The sequence below is a fragment of the Camelus bactrianus genome, chromosome 35 (assembly GCF_048773025.1).
Source record: "Camelus bactrianus isolate YW-2024 breed Bactrian camel chromosome 35, ASM4877302v1, whole genome shotgun sequence".
NCBI classification, from domain to species: Eukaryota; Metazoa; Chordata; class Mammalia; order Artiodactyla; family Camelidae; genus Camelus; species Camelus bactrianus.
In genome coordinates this window covers 16,364,237-16,381,319 of record NC_133573.1, presented here as the reverse complement: position 1 = coordinate 16,381,319, position 17,083 = coordinate 16,364,237, and the positions used below count along the sequence as shown (strand labels likewise).

Genomic DNA, 17,083 nt, shown 5'->3' with positions numbered 1-17,083 from the left:
GTGGCCAGAATGATGTAGTTTGGGATTTTCTTTTTTTCTTGATCAATTCCCACAAGGTGTTTTCATTGTGCTTCACACATCACCAACTTGAAGATGCCGAGACTTTAAGAGAAAAAATTATTAATTTGGTGCACGGTCCAAGAATGCTTAAATATTTTCTTTTTTAAAAAAAAATAGGGAGGCCCTCTTCCATGAGCTTTGGCAGGAGTTTTGTTGTAATAATTTAAGTTAGAATGAATGTTCCTGCCATTTTGTTTGTACATTGCAAAAGGTGACTTTTTGGCCTGCACTGTCCAGATGCATATTTCATTTTCCCAAGACACTTTACTCATGTGAAAAGCAATATTTTATACATTTAGAAAAAATATAAGAGAATATTTTTATGATCTTCTGGTGAGGAAAAAATTTTTTAGCAATATGCAAAAAGCACAAGTCCTAAAGGAAAAGATTAATGTATTCAACTGTTACAATTTGCGAATTCTCTACATCAAAAGCAAAGTAAGAAGACAGGTCATAGATTGTACAAAGACCTTTGTAGCTACCAAGACCTTTTCACTCTTTGTAGACAGCTTGATCAACGCTTGTTTAAAAATCATAAGATTCTATTCCCTATTTCAGCGGAAAAATCTGAATTATTTGTAAACACAATAAAGGGAGGCTTCTGTTGCTTTAAGATAAATAATTAATATCTCTCTTGGGGAAAAAGGTACAGTGGTCAGTAATATGTTAAAATTCTTTTCCTCTGCGATGAGTCGTAATTGTTCTCTGCGTGTCCCCGGTCCTGTTGCAGCCTGTGGCGGCGTGTTCAACCTCTCCACTGGAATCGTCAAGAGCCCTTCCTACTCCTATTCTGACTACCCTAACGACATGCGCTGTGTGTACACCATCACCGTCAGAGATGACAGAGTGATTCAGCTCAAGTACGTTGAGGGACCATTGCCTTCTTAAGAAAGTCATTTCAGCTCTACTTACAGAAAAGATACTCCTTTAATGATGCAGAGCACTGATTCTCATCCATGGTGTATGTGGGAATCTGGAGGAAGGGAGAGAGTATATGGTATGGTCTATCCTGGAAACTTGGGAAATGGGCCCCCTGCTCTCCACACAAGCCAAAAGAGATTCAAGGGAAAAACAGGCACTCCACCAGTTAAAAACAATTGTTGTGATTTTCCAGCATTTTCAAAGAAATTTTGTGTAATGGGGTGTAACATTACAAGCCTATCTTGAAATCAGAGGGTGTGGGGAGGGCCAGAGAAAGCAGTTTCCACTTCCTGGGCACTTATTACATCCAAGGAACGTTAATGAAAACATCCACCGTTCTTGTATTTAATTCTTAGAACAGTCATAGGAGGTATATCTTATTAATCTCACTTTATGGATGAGAAAACTGAGGCTGAGAAGTATCAAATAACTTTCCCAAAGTGACACACTATTTAATGAACCGTCAAAATCAGAATTCATATCAGATTTCCTCCCCAAACCATGTGCTGAAAACTTCCCTGTGCTCTCTCTCAAAGGGTACATTTTCTAACCACTTAAGAAATTCATTTTTATTTGTGTATTGGAACACCTCTAAACTGGTGTTACATGAGGTGTCTTACATCATCAGTAAAACCCGTACTTGATCCTGCCTCCTTCCAACAAGACTGATTACGGGAAAGCAGCCTCCTGTTCTCCTGCGTGGTAATGTTCAAAATTGCTGTCATCTAAGATGAGCTAGTTCTAGCTCCTGTGTTTCAGTGATGAAGAGCATGTGGTAGAAAACCCTGAAAGTTGGTGTAGTTTATGGCAATGCAGCATTTTTTAAATAGAAGTTTAAGAGGCTAGGACCCCTCCTCCCTCCTATATGTCTGTCATCACCTTCTCTCCCCCGAAATCATCAACTCTCTGCAGTTGATCTCTGGGGACCTCCCATGTCACATGGGTCCTTGGACCGTAACAGGTCTCATCAAGCCTGATTTGGTTCCTTTATCAGACCATAAGTGGTCTGCAGGCTGGACCTTGAAGAACCTGCAGGTCCCACCTGGGACTGTTTGTAAAGAAGCTGTGCCCCAAAGCCTAAAAGCCCTTTAAGTCCAGGGAACAAAAGAACCAACAAAAACTGCTGGATGGCCGGGAGCAGGAGGCCTGTGAAGGGAAGCTGAGGGCTGGTTGCTGTCATTTGCTATTGTGGCCCAATATTTGGTTCTTACATGGGTAGGATTGTAGCACATACTATCATGTATGTTTAGATACATGCTTTTTGTTTCCTGCCTGGGCCCTGGGGCTCACCACGGTCAAAGTTCACAGCAGCATGTTTGGAGAATTATTTACTATATTCGTTCTAGGAGCCTACGTTCTATGAAACAGGTACTATTCTAGGCACCACAAAAGTTGTAGACAATCATAAAACATGAATCCTTTTACCAAGGCTCTCAAAATATGCTGGCCTCTTATCTTGATCTCTCTTTGTGGATTTGTGTTGTGGGCACTAAATGTGTTGTCTATAGAGAGTAAAACTGACTGTAATGTTTTTGGAAACCAACTAGCTATGGTTCAACCTCTTCTTTTACAAGAACGTTAGATGTTACATGTGGTTAAAGAGATTAAGAAATTTTTCATCTTGATTTTTGTCATTTTGAAAACATTTGACCAACCAAAACCTGTTTTAAAAATATTGTATCATTTTTTCTTAAGCTTCTTAAAAGGAATACTTTAATCATGAGTTATTTTCAAATCATTCTATATTGTATGTTATTTCTTACAAAGGCTAGCAAAAATACCAAAAAAAAAAAAAAAAAAAAGAAAGAAAAACCAAAAAATAGCTGAGAAGGAAGACCCTACAGTAATGATGACAGGATATCAAATAATTTAAGCAGTTCAAGAAAAATGAACTATAAAATACCTACCCTAAAATCCTTAAGAAAAGCCATGTAGGAAGGCCTGCTTGTTTGGGAACTCTGGGAATAGTTACAAATAGTGACAAAACAGAGGGCCTGGATTGAAATACTGTGTTAGACCATAAAAGAAAAGTCAGAGATGTATCTGTCAGGATAGGTTTTAAATGGTAACAAACAAGCCCAAGGCACAGTAGCTTAACTCAACATGTTTATTTCTCACTTGTATGAGTGTGTCCAGTGTGGCCTGACGGGAGGCTTCTCCTATCATGGTCACTTGGCCACCCAGGTTGATGGAAATGCCTTTCTCTGTTTCCTTCCACACTGAGCGCTGCAGTAGAAGGCAGTGTGGCTGATTGAGTAGCAGTTTTTAAAACATCTTCCAAAAGTAATACACATGACTCCTGCTTACATTTCTGGGGTCAAAGCATGTCTCAGGGCCATGTCAAATCTCCAGAGGTACAAGAGGGCAGTCGTAGCACATGTCATGAAAGCTGAGAGCTGTGGAGACCACAGCAATCTGAAGTGTGAATTTCTGAATTTATAGTAATTCCGTGAGACTCAAGAGAATTTAGTTCATTCTTTTCTACCATTGATTTCTTACATTTTTTCTTTTATGAAGAATAACATTTCATATTCCTGGTATTCACAATCACAATAATGATGATCATTTGTTGTTTTTTGTTGTTTTTGTTTTTGTTTTTTTTTTGATCATCTAGTATATGCCAGATACCACAGTTTGGTCTTTATATCTTGTTTTTTGTTTGTTTGTTTGTTTGTTTTTTGTTTTTTATATTTTTTATTGAATAATAGTCATTTTACCATGTTGTGTCAAATTCTAGTGTAGAGCACAATTTTTCAGTTATACATAAACATATATATATTCATTGTCACATTTTTTTTTGCTATGTGCTACCACAAGATCTTGTATATATTTCCCTGTGCTATACAGTATAATCTTGTTTATCTATTCTACATTTTGAACTCCCAGTCTGTCCCTTCCCACCCGCTACCCCCTTGGCAACCACAAGTTTGTATTCTATGTCTATGAGTCTGTTTCTGTTTTGTATTTATGTTTGTTTTTTTTTTTTTTTTTTTGATTCCACATATGAGTGATCTCATACGGTATTTTTCTTTCTCTTTCTGGCTTACTTCACTTAGAGTGACATTCTCCAGGAGCATCCATGTTGCTGCAAATGGCATTATGTTGTCGGTTTTTATGGCTGAGTAGTATTCCATTGTATAAATATACCATCTCTTCTTTATTCGGTCATCTGTTGATGGACATTTAGGCTGTTTCCATGTCTTGGCTATTGTAAATAGTGCTGCTATGAACATTGGGGTGCAGGTGTCATCCTTAAGTAGGGTTCCTTCTGGATACAAGCCCAGGAGTGGGATTCCTGGGTCATATGGTAAGTCTATTCCTAGTCTTTTGAGGAATCTCCACACTGTTTTCCATAGTGGCTGCACCAAACTGCATTCCCACCAGCAGTGTAGGAGGGTTCCCCTTTCTCCACAGCCTCTCCAGCATTTGTCATTTGTGGATTTTTGAATGACGGCCATTCTGACTGGTGTGAGGTGATACCTCATTGTAGTTTTGATTTGCATTTCTCTGATAATTAGTGATATGGAGCATTTTTTCATGTGCTTTTTGATCATTTGTATGTCTTCCTTGGAGAATTGCTTGTTTAGGTCTTCTGCCCATTTTTGGATTGGGTTGTTTATTTTTTTCTTATTGAGTCGTATGAGCTGCTTATATATTCTGGAGATCAAGCCTTTGTCGGTTTCACTTGCAAAAATTTTCTCCCATTCCGTAGGTTTTCTTCTTGTTTTATTTCTGGTTTCCTTTGCTGTGCAGAAGCTTGTAAGTTTCATTAGGTCCCATTTGTTTATTCTTGCTTTTATTTCTTCTAGGAGAAAATTTTTGAGATGTATGTCAGATAATATTTTGCCTATGTTTTCCTCTAGGAGGTTTATTGTATCTTGTCTTATGTTTAAGTCTTTAATCCATTTTGAGTTGATTTTTGTATATGGTGTAAGGGAGTGTTCTAGCTTCATTGTTTTACATGCTGCTGTCCAGTTTTCCCAACACCATTTGCTGAAGAGACTGTCTTTATTCCAATGTATATTCTTGCCTCCTTTGTCGAAGATGAGTTGACCAAAAGTTTGTGGGTTCATTTCTGGCTCTTTATTCTGTTCCATTGGTCTATATGTCTGTTTTGGTACCAATACCATGCTGTCTTGATGACTGTAGCTCTATAGTATTGTTGAAGTCTGGGAGAGTTATTCCTCCAGCCTCTTTCTTTCTCTTCAGTAATGCTTTGGCAATTCTAGGTCTTTGATAGTTCCATATGAATTTTATTATGATTTTTTCTAGTTCTGTGAAATATGTTCTGGGTAATTGGATAGGGATTGCATTAAATCTGTAGATTGCCGTGGGCAGTGTGACCATTTTAACAATATTGATTCTTCCAATCCAAGAGCATGGAATATCTTTCCATTTTTTAAAGTCTTCTTTAATTTCCTTCATCAATGGTTTATGGTTTTCTGTGTATAATTCTTTCACCTCCTTGGTTAGATTTATTCCCAGATATTTTATTACTTTGGGTGCTATTTTAAAGGGGATTGTTTCTTTACTTTCTTCTTCTGTTGATTTATCATTAGTGTAAAGAAATGCAACTGATTTTTGAATGTTAATTTTGTAACCTGCTACCTTGCTGAATTCTTCAATCAGCTCTAGAAGCTTTTGTGTGGACCTTTTAGGGTTTTCTATATATACTAACATGTCATCAGCATATAATGACACTTTTACCTCTTCTTTTCCAATTTGGATCCCTTTTATTTCTTTCTCTTGCCTGACTGCTGTGGCTAGGACTTCCAGGACTATGTTGAATAGGAGTGGTGATAGTGGGCATCCTTGTCTTGTCCCAGATTTTAGTGGGAAGCTTTTGAGTTTTTCACCGTTGAGTACTATGCTGGCTGTAGGTTTGTCAAATATAGCTTTTATTATGTTGAGATATGTTCCCTCTATACCAACTTTGGTGAGAGTTTTTATCATAAATGGGTGTTGAATGTTATCAAATGCTTTTTCTGCATCTATGGAGATGATCATGTGGTTTTTGTCCTTTCTCTTGTTGATGTGATGTATTACTCTGATTGATTTGCGTATGTTGAACCAGCCTTGTGTCCCTGGGATGAACCCCACTTGGTCATGATGTATAATCTTTTTTATGTGTTGTTGGATTCTATTTGCTAAAATTTTGGTGAGGATTTTGGCGTCTATGTTCATCAGTGATATTGGCCTATAATTCTCTTTTTTTGTAGTGTCTTTGCCTGGTTTTGGTATCAGGGTGATGGTGGCTTCATAGAATGCGTTTGGGAGTATTCCCTCCTTTTCAATCGTCTGGAAGAGTTTGAGAAGGACTGGTATGAGTTCTTCTTTGTATGTTTGGTAGAATTCCCCGGTGAAGCCGTCCGGTCCTGGACTTTTATTTGTAGGGAGGTTTTTAATTGCTATTTCTATTTCCTTTCTAGTGATCGGATTGTTCAAGTGTTCAGGTTCTTCTTGATTCAGTTTTGGTGGGCAGTATGTTTCCAGAAACTTGTCCATCTCCTCTAGGTTATCCAGTTTGGTTCCATATAGTTTTTCATAATATTCTCGTATGATATTCTGTATTTCTATTTTGTTTGTTGTAATTTCTCCATTTTCCTTTCTTATTTTGCTAATTTGTGCTCTCTCTTTTTTCTTCTTTGTGAGTTTGGCCAGAGGTTTGTCGATTTTATTTACTTTTTCAAAAAACCAGCTTTTGGTTTGGTTGATTTTTTCTATGGTCTTGTTAATCTCTATTGTATTTAATTCCTCTCTGATCTTTATTATTTCCTTCCTTCTGCTGCTTTTTGGGGCTTTTTGTTCTTTTTCTAATTCATTCAGGTGGTGGGTTAAATTGTTTATTTGAGATTGTTCTTCTTTTTTGAGGAAGGCCTGTATCGCTATAAACTTCCCTCTTAGCACTGCCTTTGCTGTGTCCCATAGGTTTTGAGTGGTTGTGCTTTCATTATCATTTGTCTCAAGGTATTTTTTAATTTCAGCTTTGATTTCCTCATTGATCCATTGTTTTTTCAATAACATATTGTTTAATCTCCATGCTTTCCTTTTTTTCTCCTTTGTTTCTCTGTTGTTGATTTCCAGTTTCATGGTATTGTGGTCAGTAAAGATGCTTGAGATAATTTCTATCTTCTTAAAATTGTTGAGGTTTCTTTTGTGCCCAAGTACATGATCGATCCTGGAAAATGTTCCATGTGCACTTGAAAAGAATGTATATCCTATTTTTGGGGGGTGTAATGCTCTGAAAATATCCACCAAATCTAGTTTTTCTATTGTATCATTTAATTTCTCTGTTGCTTTATTTATTCTCTGTCTGGAAGATCTGTCTAGTGATGTTAATGCAGTGTTAAAATCTCCGACTATGATTGTATTCCCATCAATATCCCCCTTTATCTCTGTTAGTAATTCTTGTATGTACTTAGGTGCTCCTATATTGGGTGCATATATATTAACGAGTGTAATATCCTCATCTTGTATCACTCCTTTAATCATTATAAAATGTCCTTCTTTATCTTTCTTTATGGCCTTTGTTTTAAAGTCTATTTTGTCTGAAATCAGTACTGCAACAACTGCTTTTTTGGCTTTTCCACTTGCATGGAATATCCTTTTCCATCCTTTCACTCTCAATCTATATGTGTCCTTCTCCCTAAAGTGGGTCTCTTGTATGCAGCATATTGAAGGTTCTTGCTTTATTATCCAGTCTGCCACTCTGTGTCTTTTGACTGGAGCATTTAGTCCATTAACATTTACAGTAATTAATGATAGATGTGTGTTTATTGCCATTTTGAACTTATCTTTGCAGTTGAATTGGTATATCCTCTTTGTTCCTTTCTTCTTCCTTTTGTGGTTTGGTAATTTCCCTTTGTATTATCATGGATTTTATTTAATTTTTGTGACTCCTTTGTAAATTTTTGGCTTGTGGTTACCCTTTTTTGTAAATCTATCAACCCATTACTATAACTGTTTTTATTAAACTGATAGTAACATGATCTCAAACCCATCCTACTGTTAAAAAAATTTAAAAAAAAGAAAGAAAAAAATATTCTATATTTCCCTGCCTCCCTCTCCCACTCTCAGTGATTTGTATGTCTTCTTTTATAATTTCATGTTTATTTTATTTGTAATTCATGAGTTATCACCTTTCCAGTTGTGTGTTTCTCATTTCTGTAGCATCCTGCTGCTTTTCTATTTAGAATAGCCCTTTCAATATTTCTTTTAGCATGGGTTTAGTGTTGCTAAACTCCTGCAGCTTTTTTTTTTTTTTTTTTTTTTTTTTTTTTGTCTGTGAAACTCTTTATTTCTCCTTCTATCCTCAAGGATAGCCTTGCTGGATAAAGGATCCTAGGCTGCATCTTTTTTTCATTCAGGGCTTTGAATATATCTTGCCACTCCCTTATGGCCTGTAGTGTTTGTGTAGAGAAGTCAGCTGAGAGCCTTATGGGGGTTCCCTTGTAACTTACTCTTTGCTTTTCTCTTGCTGCCTTTAGAATCATTTCTTTATCCTTGACTCTGGCCATCTTGATTATGATATGTCTTGGTGTGGGTCTATTTGGGTTCTTCCCGTTTGGGACCCTCTGAGCTTCCTGTATTTGGATATCTGATTCCTTCTTTAAGTTTGGGAAGTTTTCAGTCATGATTTCTTCAAAAACCTTTTCAATCCCCTTTGATCTTTCTTCTCCTTCTGGGACCCCTATGACACGAAGATTGGGACGCTTTATATTATCCCATAGGTCCCTTATGCTATTTTCATTATTTTTTATTTGCTTCTCTTGTAGTTCTTCTGAATGGGTGCTTTATATTGCCCTGTCTTCTAGATCACTAATTCGTTCCTCTGCATTATCTAGTTGGCTTTGCACAGCTATTAGATCATTCCTCATCTCTGTCAATGAGTTTACCCATTCTACTTGGCTCTTCTTTATAGCTTCAATTTCATTTTTGACATATTTTATATCTCTAAACACTATCTCTTTTAATTCCTTCAGCAATTCGATCACTCCTTTTTTGAAATCTTGATCTTAGTAGGCTATCGATGTCTATTTCGTTGATCTTTCTTTCAGGGGATTTCTCTTGTTCTTTTAATTGGGAAAGGTTTTTCTGCTTCTTCATCTTGCTCATACCTCTTTGGCACTGTGGTTTATGGAGTATCAGTTGTTTATTTTGGTCTTTAAGGATTTTATCTATCTGATGCCTATTTAGGAATAGAACTTAGGAAAAAAAGAAAAAAAAATAGAAAGAATTTTAAAAGAAGGGAGAAAGAGGGTTTGAAAACAGTGTATAATGAATAATAGAAGAGTGAGTTGAAGCAGAGTATTAATCGGGTTGAGACGTCCTTTTGAAACCTTTACAAAAAAAGGGGGGGGGGAGATGAATAGATGTATTTGAAACCGGTGTCTAATCAATAGCAGGACATCAAAACCCAAGAGAAATAGAAATGAATTAAGAAGATTATGAGAGTAATAGAAAATAGAACAGGTAAAAACAGATTTAAAAAAAAAAGGGGGGGGGGTTTTGTCGGTGTTCTCCTGGAGTGTGTGCTTTTAATGTGAAGTCTTTCTGTCTTCGTCCTGTTTTGGAAGCTCAGCTTGCTGTTTTCAGAGGCCCTCCGTTGGCGCCCTCTTCTGTGCTGCTCCCAGCACCTGTCGGCAAGCAGATCGCGCCTCCTCCTAACACTGGGTCAGGTGCAGCTCTCTGCTGTGGGCGGGCGGGTCGCTGCCCCTCCTGATGCCGCAGTCAGATGTTGCAGACTGGCCGGGTAGGAGGGCGGGTCGTGCCCCCTCCCAGCACCTCGGTCAGGGGCTGTGTTCCTGCCCGAAAGGCGGGGTGGGGGGGGGCCGGTCTCCCTCTACCTGCTCCGCCGGTAGTTCCGCTCTCTGTGCTGCTGCGTGCTCCGCCCTCGTCGGCGCTCCGCGGGTGGGCTCAGGGAAGACCGAGGGACAGCCCTGTCCCTGCTCCGAGCCAAAACCCAGCTCCTTGTTTGTCTTTGTGGAGCAAGTTCTCTGAGGGACCAGGATGGAAGGATCCTATCTGCCCCAGGCTGCAGGCCAGTCTCAGTCTGGCCTTTGAGGCTGCTAAGCCCTTCGGTGCGGATGCAGGTTTCGCCCCCGCCCCCGCCTGAGTGCTCAGCGCGGAGGATATGGCGGCTGTGCCTGTGCCCCGCCTCTCTTCCCCCGAAAACTTTCCGCGGGTTTTCAGAGATGGGGGTGTGCACCCTTCCCCCGAGAGCACATCAACCTCGCTGTTTTATGGAGGGCCCAGGTTGTTCTGCCCTGTGCACCAACAGCCACGGCGCGCAGCCCCTTGCTTTCCCCCGGGGCTGCCTCCGTGCAGCCGCTTCCGTCCTCCGCCCGGCTTGTGCAGCCTGGCCCTGCCCGCCACTGCCGGCCCGCGTCTCAGGCTGGGTGTCGGGGGGACGCTCTGTGCCCGTTTAACTTAGTTCTGTCAGTCAAGGGCTGCTCTGTACAGATCCGAGCCTCGGAGGCTCCCCCTCTGTCCCGCTGGCCTCTCAGTTGGAGAGGGGAGACCCAGCGAGCGAGCGCCAGTCCTCCTTTGCCGCTCCCTCCCCGCGGGACCCGTCCCGCGCTGCTTTGCCTTTTGTTCTTTCTTTTTTCCTTTTCTCCTACTAGATTTTTGGCTTTTTTGTCTTTTGAAGAGGGCGATGTTCTGTCGGTGTTCCACAGGTGCTCTGGTTGGCTGAGTGGGTCTGTAGATTTGGGTCTTGGTGTATTTGTGGGAGAGGGTGACCTGCGAGCGTCCTTCTACTCCGCCATCTTCTCCGTCTTCTGGTCTTTATATCTTGTTGCACTTAACCTTAAAATAAACTCCATTTTAAAAGAAGGAAACAGACTGTGGGAACGAGAATGGAGTTATGATTCTAAAATCAGTGTTTCTTTTACTCTATTTTGTTAGCATCCTTCCTGTAAAGAATAGGATAATGGTATCACTGGATCTCACAAAATAACAAGGGAAGAGAGTAAATACCATATTTCTAAGGAGACTGGAAAATTGAAGTGTTGCTAAATGATAAATAAATATCAGTTTGACTTGTCAAAACTTAATGTCAAATATACTTTATATGTCCTTGACTGTAAATTCTGGAAGTCCTGGACTGTATCTTACTCATCTTTGTAGTCTCAGTACTTACCACACTTTTTGACATATTTTAGTCAGTCAAAAAGTTTTGGTTAAACTTTTGAACTGATCAGTAAAATAGTATATTATTTCTAATATTTCCTATCAAGTGAATCTTAGATGCTCTGCTGTTAGCTTTTGTCTTGTCTTTTTTTTTTAAAAAAAATAAGAACTAAAGCTACAATTTAATGGAATCCAAATGGAAAACATCAGTATTCACAAGGTTCATTTCACAGGTTCAGTGATTTTGATGTGGTTCCCTCCGCCTTCTGCTCCCAAGACTACCTGGCAATTTATGATGGTTCTAACATCAGTGATCGCCTTCTTGGCAAGTTCTGTGGTTCTCAGCTTCCACCAAACGTGAAGAGCAGCAATAATACGATGTTCCTGGTGTTCAAGACGGATTCATCTCAAACAGCAAGAGGTTGGAAGATAACCTTCCGGGAGACACTGGGTAAGAATTTTGGACATGTTAATCTGTTTTTTGTGACTTTTACTTTTCTGCTTTGTTTAATTTTTTTTCACCTGTTTAAGTTGTGCTTCATTTAAGTTGAGGGAAATGAGTCACATAAAATTTTGATTTTAAAAATTACATATGATGTATCTTGAGTGAAAAAAAAAATCGCTAAACAAATGTCTCTCTCTAGTATTTGAAGTGTCTACACCACCATCTCAAATGAGACCTGAGCCTCGTTTTATCACCTGTGGAAATGATAGGAGTTAAGCCTAAAGGTTGCAAGTGCCAGATCAAGAAAGAAGATGTTGTAGCCTATGTTGACTTTATCCTCAAGATGGTGAAGAGTCTGAGAGAATTTTAAGTAAAGACTGCATGGCCAGACTGGACTTCTGGAAAGATCATAGTGGTAGTAGGGTAGAGGAATTCTTGGTGGACCCCATAACCTCAGAAGAAAGAAACTTATCACAGAACTCCAGACAGAAGAAGTTACAGGCTCAAACTAATTAGTGGGAATAAAGATAGAAGGAGGGATAGAAATCTCAGAGATACGCAGAAGGTAGAATACACTAGAAGGTAGAATACACTAAAGTTGGGAACTTGATGATTTTTCCATGACACGGGTTGAGGACGAGTTCTTATGGGTAAGTTGTTGGGTAGTGGTGCCTTAGGAGGCTAAGATTTAGGGAAGAAATATTATATATGGTTTTGTTACCAAGTCCAAACTCATTCTGCTCGCCACACAACAGGCCAGTAAATCAGAAGATGAGGTGTTGCGGCAAGGAATAGCGACTTTATTTGGAAAGCCGGCTGACCGAGAAGATGGCAGACTAATGTCCTGGAGAACCCTCTTCCCCAAGTCAGAGTTCAGGTTCCTTTTATACTAAAAAGGGGAGGAGGTATGGCTGGTTGTTGCAAACTTCTTGGTGTAGAAATTCTTTGTTCTTGGAATTCTTTGTTCTTGTAGCTATCCATGTGGGTCAGGTCATGGTGCCCGTGTAAAACCTCCAACAAAACAAATGCTTTTTTCTATTCTGCAAATTGTTATCTTTATATGAGTAAAAAAATATTAATATCCTTAAGGGTCAGAGCCTTGAGAATAGGCTCTCCTGTATATTTCAGACTATAGGCATCATTCTTTTACAAAAGGTGCAGAGCTAGCAAGATTGAGCCTAGGAAACAGGGCGCAGGGTTAAAGCCAAAGAAACGGGTCTAATATGGAATCAGATTTGTTCTTTTCTACTACAATTTGGAGCATTTTAGATTGAAGGGCCCATAAGATATCTAAATGGAGAAATATAGGAGGAAATTGAAGTTTGAGAAGTGATTTGGGCTGAAGGTAGTGATCTGGGAGTCATCCAGAGATGAAAGAAAAAGGTGAGAAGATAAATCAAAAATAGCACCCTAGTCTGTTCCTCCTGCTCCTGAGAAGTAATTATGTGTGTAAAATTAACTTAGAACTTTTGAATCATTTAAAATATAAGGCTAATCTGTTCTCTATCTGTACTAATCGCATCAGGGGCACCGTCTAAGATAATTGATATTTGGCTGTGGGAAGTGTTTTGATTCTTCCATTTGCCTATAGATGTAATTAGTGTTCTGAAAACAAACAGTTCACCAAATGAATTGCTTACTGTGAAGACTCAGAGAGACCTGGGAGGTTTTGTACAGTAAGACTCCTGACTCACTGTTGAAAGTCTTCCTTCCTCTTTCTGTGGTGCTGTGGATAATAACCTTTATCCCTCTGATCCAGGGCAGGGGCTTTCAACCACTTTACCCTTTGTATGTTACTTTTTCACGCCGTTAGACATTTGCGTTTTGAAGGCTTCCCAATGAAAGGCAGACGTCGTGACAAATTGTATCAGAAAATCATTTTGCCAACTACCTTACTTATCTGTATCAACAATAACTTGGAAACAAGTCTCATGGGCGGGCAGCAGTATTGCCTTAATAGAATTGCCTAAATGAAGTGGCCTACAAAACAGAGAAGGCTATTTTGAAAGAGAAATTTATTTTCCTCTGGAGATCTTTTTGTGCAAAGGAACTTGTCTATTCTTGCCTTTAGCACAGACTTTAGAATCAAGTGATACTTTCTTGCATTGCTCTTGGTAGCAGCTTTCGAGTTGTTTTTCCATTTCCTGATACAGTCTCACATGACCATTGAAATAACCCTAAAGCACTCCACACGGTTTTCTCCTTGAAGCTTCCCCAGTTAGCCAGTGTTGTCTCACTTCGTTAATTACTATGTTATTCTGAGCTACAAAAAGGCATATTTTGGGGCTTAATGTGATTTTACTGAACTGAAGTAGCACAGAAGGAAAAATCTTACATCGATAAAGGCCCTGTTCATCCATGAGCATTGGACAGTCTCTATCAGTAACTATTTTCTTCTGGTCACTGTCAGAGAAAAGATGTGCACGTGGACAGCAGAAATGGGATCTCGTTACCTGTCAGCATGGTGCTACCCATGGCTTCATGAGGATGCATTCCACCTCTTTCCCATCTATACAGATACTATTGGCCACTTGAAAATATTTAAGAAGTAGTTTTATGTAATCTTTTTTTTTAAATTGAGGCATAGTCAATTTATAATGTGTTAATTTCAGGTGTACAGCATAGTGATTCAGGTCTACATTATATATGTAGATTATATATATATACCTTTCATACTCTTTTTCATTATAGGTTATTACAAGATGTTGAATATAGTTCCCTGTGCTATACAGTAGGACCTTCCTGTTTATCTATTTTATATATAGTAGTTAGTATCTGCAAATCCTGAACTCCCTATTTATTGCTCCCCACCCGCTTCCACCCCTGGTAACCAAAAGTTTGCTTCCTTTGTATGTGACTCTGTTTCTGTTTTCTAAGTAAGTTCATTTGTCTCATTTTCTTAGATTCCACATATAAGCACTATCATATGGTATTTTCCCTTCTCTTTCTGACCTACTTCACTTAGTATGATGATCTCCAAGTCCATCCATGTTGCTGTAAATGGCATTATTTCACTTTTTTTTTTTTTTTTTTTTTTATGACTGGGTGGTACTCGATTGTATAAATATACCATAACTTCTTTATCCAGTTATCTGTCGATGGACATTTAGGTTGCTTCCATGATTTGGCTGTTTTAAATAGTGTGGCTATGAACATTGGGGTGCATGTATCTTTTAGAATTAGAGTTTCCTCTGGATATATACCCAGGAATGGGACTGCTAGATCATAGGGTAAATGTATTTTCAGTTTTTTAAGGAAACTTCATGCTATTTTTCATAATGGCTGAACTTATGTAATCTGTCATAGTATTTTTGTTTTCCTACTGAGAAATACATATTATAATTTTGTACTGTTTTGGTCTTACAAACCTTTCAACACCACATTCTGAATAACTTTTCAGTTTGGTTTGGTTTGATTTTTGTTGTTTATGGTCAGGAAAAGGGGAAGGAACCAATAAGAGTAAATTGAATTCTAGACTTTATAAAATCTTTTAGATACAGTCCTGGATAAAAAAAAAACAACTTAGACTTAGCTGATAAAATGCACCTTTCACCTTCATCTCATTCATTTAAAAACTACACAGATAGATAAAGCAGCTTTTTGGAGGAGGCAGTGAGTATTTGTTTCCACCACTGTCAGTTTAGCCTGGAAAACAGCATTTTCACTGAGAAAATAATTGATGCGACAAGACCATTTTAGTCTATGACATCTCAGTTTCATTGATCTGGACCAAATAGTGGAGTTTTACAAATTTGTTATTTAGAGTACACATTTGATGATACTTTGTATACGTCGGCTTTAATTTTTCAGAAGTCAGTGAGGAGCCGGCTCTTATTATTAGGTGACTTCTCATGTGTTTGTTGTATTTGTATCACTAATGGGTCAGAACAAATTTGGGGGACACATCCCTTAGCTTGTCCCTAATTACTAACTGTGTAGTGAAATTGAGTCTTCTCTATTAATGGGACTTCTGCTAGGAAGGGCCACCTGCACGGGACATAGGTACAGAGAAAGCAAAGCAAGCACTTTACAGGAGCTGATACCCACCTGTAAGGTACACCTGCCTTCCCACTTTCCCCATGGACTCCTACCCTATGTGAATTATTGATCCCAAATGACTGATAACCAGCCAAGTGATCATCCTGGGCTTCTGGGGTCTTTGAAACTCTGAGATTATCTGCAGATCTGGGCATTTTTCTGGAGAGAGTGCACAGCTTTTACCCAATTGTCAGTGGTGTCCGTGATCCCATGAAGTTTAGAGAGCCATCGGCCCCATGGATTTGGCTGAAGTGTGCAAACTCCATGGTGCAGAACTGACATTTCTAAGTCCCCTGTGTTCTTTCAACCTCTGCTTGTTGAGTTCCTGCCCATCCTTTGCCACTGAGGGCTGCTTCAGCTGTGACTGCTCACCTGGGTCACTCCTGAAGCATTTCAGACTTGCAAACGTGTTTTTAAGCCATCCCAGCCCCCCATTTCTTCTTACTGTGCTGGTCTCACACCAGAGTGCCACCCAGTCAGTCTGTTTATGACCTGCTCATCACATTAGGCACAAAGCCTCTAGATATAGGACTAGATCAGGGATTTACAGTACGTATATTGTCTGTGTTGGACCATAGTCACTAAACTATTTTTCTTAAATAAGGTCTTCAACTCTTCAGCAAAAAGTCAGGGTCAAAAACTGAACTTGGCCCAATTAGTTTTGAGGTTTGTAGCATTTGGATCAGTGAGTTGCCAAGGAGAGGGTGAAGAGTGTCCCCTTCAGGATGACATGTCCTAGAAGGACAAGGACATCGCCCTGGAGAAGATGTTAGTATCAGGGACAAGGATGTCAGGGACTAGCGATTCACTTCACCAGTGGCTGTACATTCTGGACACATGACTGAAGTGCCCAGCCTCCCGTTGCCCCCAGCCCACGTGCTGAGTTTGAGGGCCACTCTGTCTTCCTCCATCCCAGGGCACTTGGCATATAGAGACCGAGTCAGGTGGCACTGAGGTCAGGCTCAGAGACCTTCACCATGAGAGAAAGGATAAAGCACCAAAGCACGTGTTCATCGGGGACAAAGGTGGGGACACGCCCAGGTGGGAAGAACTGCAGACCAGGAGCAGGTAGTCCAGACCAGTTGCGTTATTACATCATTGCCTAGTGAGATGCTTTAGAAAAGCCCTATGCATTTTTGAGCTTAACTTTTATTCACTAAAAGAAGGTCAGTTTGAATTATTACTATTTTCTATCTTTTAAGAATATGATGGGGATAACGTAGGTAATTTCTGTAAAGTTCCTTAGATGTCAGAGAGGAAGACCAATGTGTATTAAAAAGTAATATGGAAGTCCCGGATTTCTATAAGGCTCCATGACCGACCCTACCGTCTCTCTAAGGTGAAGGAGGGAGAGCAAAGGGTCATTATCATCAACAGGACCACTCTGTGGTGCAATGATTCTGTGTTCTTTCAAACTTACTGTGCTGTGAAATCTAACCAGCAAACCCTAAAGTATGTTTTCTAACTTAAAATCAAAAGCTACATTGC

The 17,083-nt window shown here is 39.5% G+C and overlaps 1 protein-coding gene across 1 annotated transcript in view; it reads left to right on the top strand.

Moving 5' to 3' along the window:
• The window catches only part of CUBN (cubilin), a 273,800-nt gene that overhangs the window by 224,074 nt on the left and 32,643 nt on the right, over positions 1-17,083 (top strand). The window contains exons 58-59 of the mRNA XM_074358517.1: positions 791-920; positions 11,346-11,563. Of these exons, the coding sequence (XP_074214618.1) occupies positions 791-920; positions 11,346-11,563 (348 nt within the window). The remainder of the gene's footprint in view (positions 1-790; positions 921-11,345; positions 11,564-17,083) is intronic.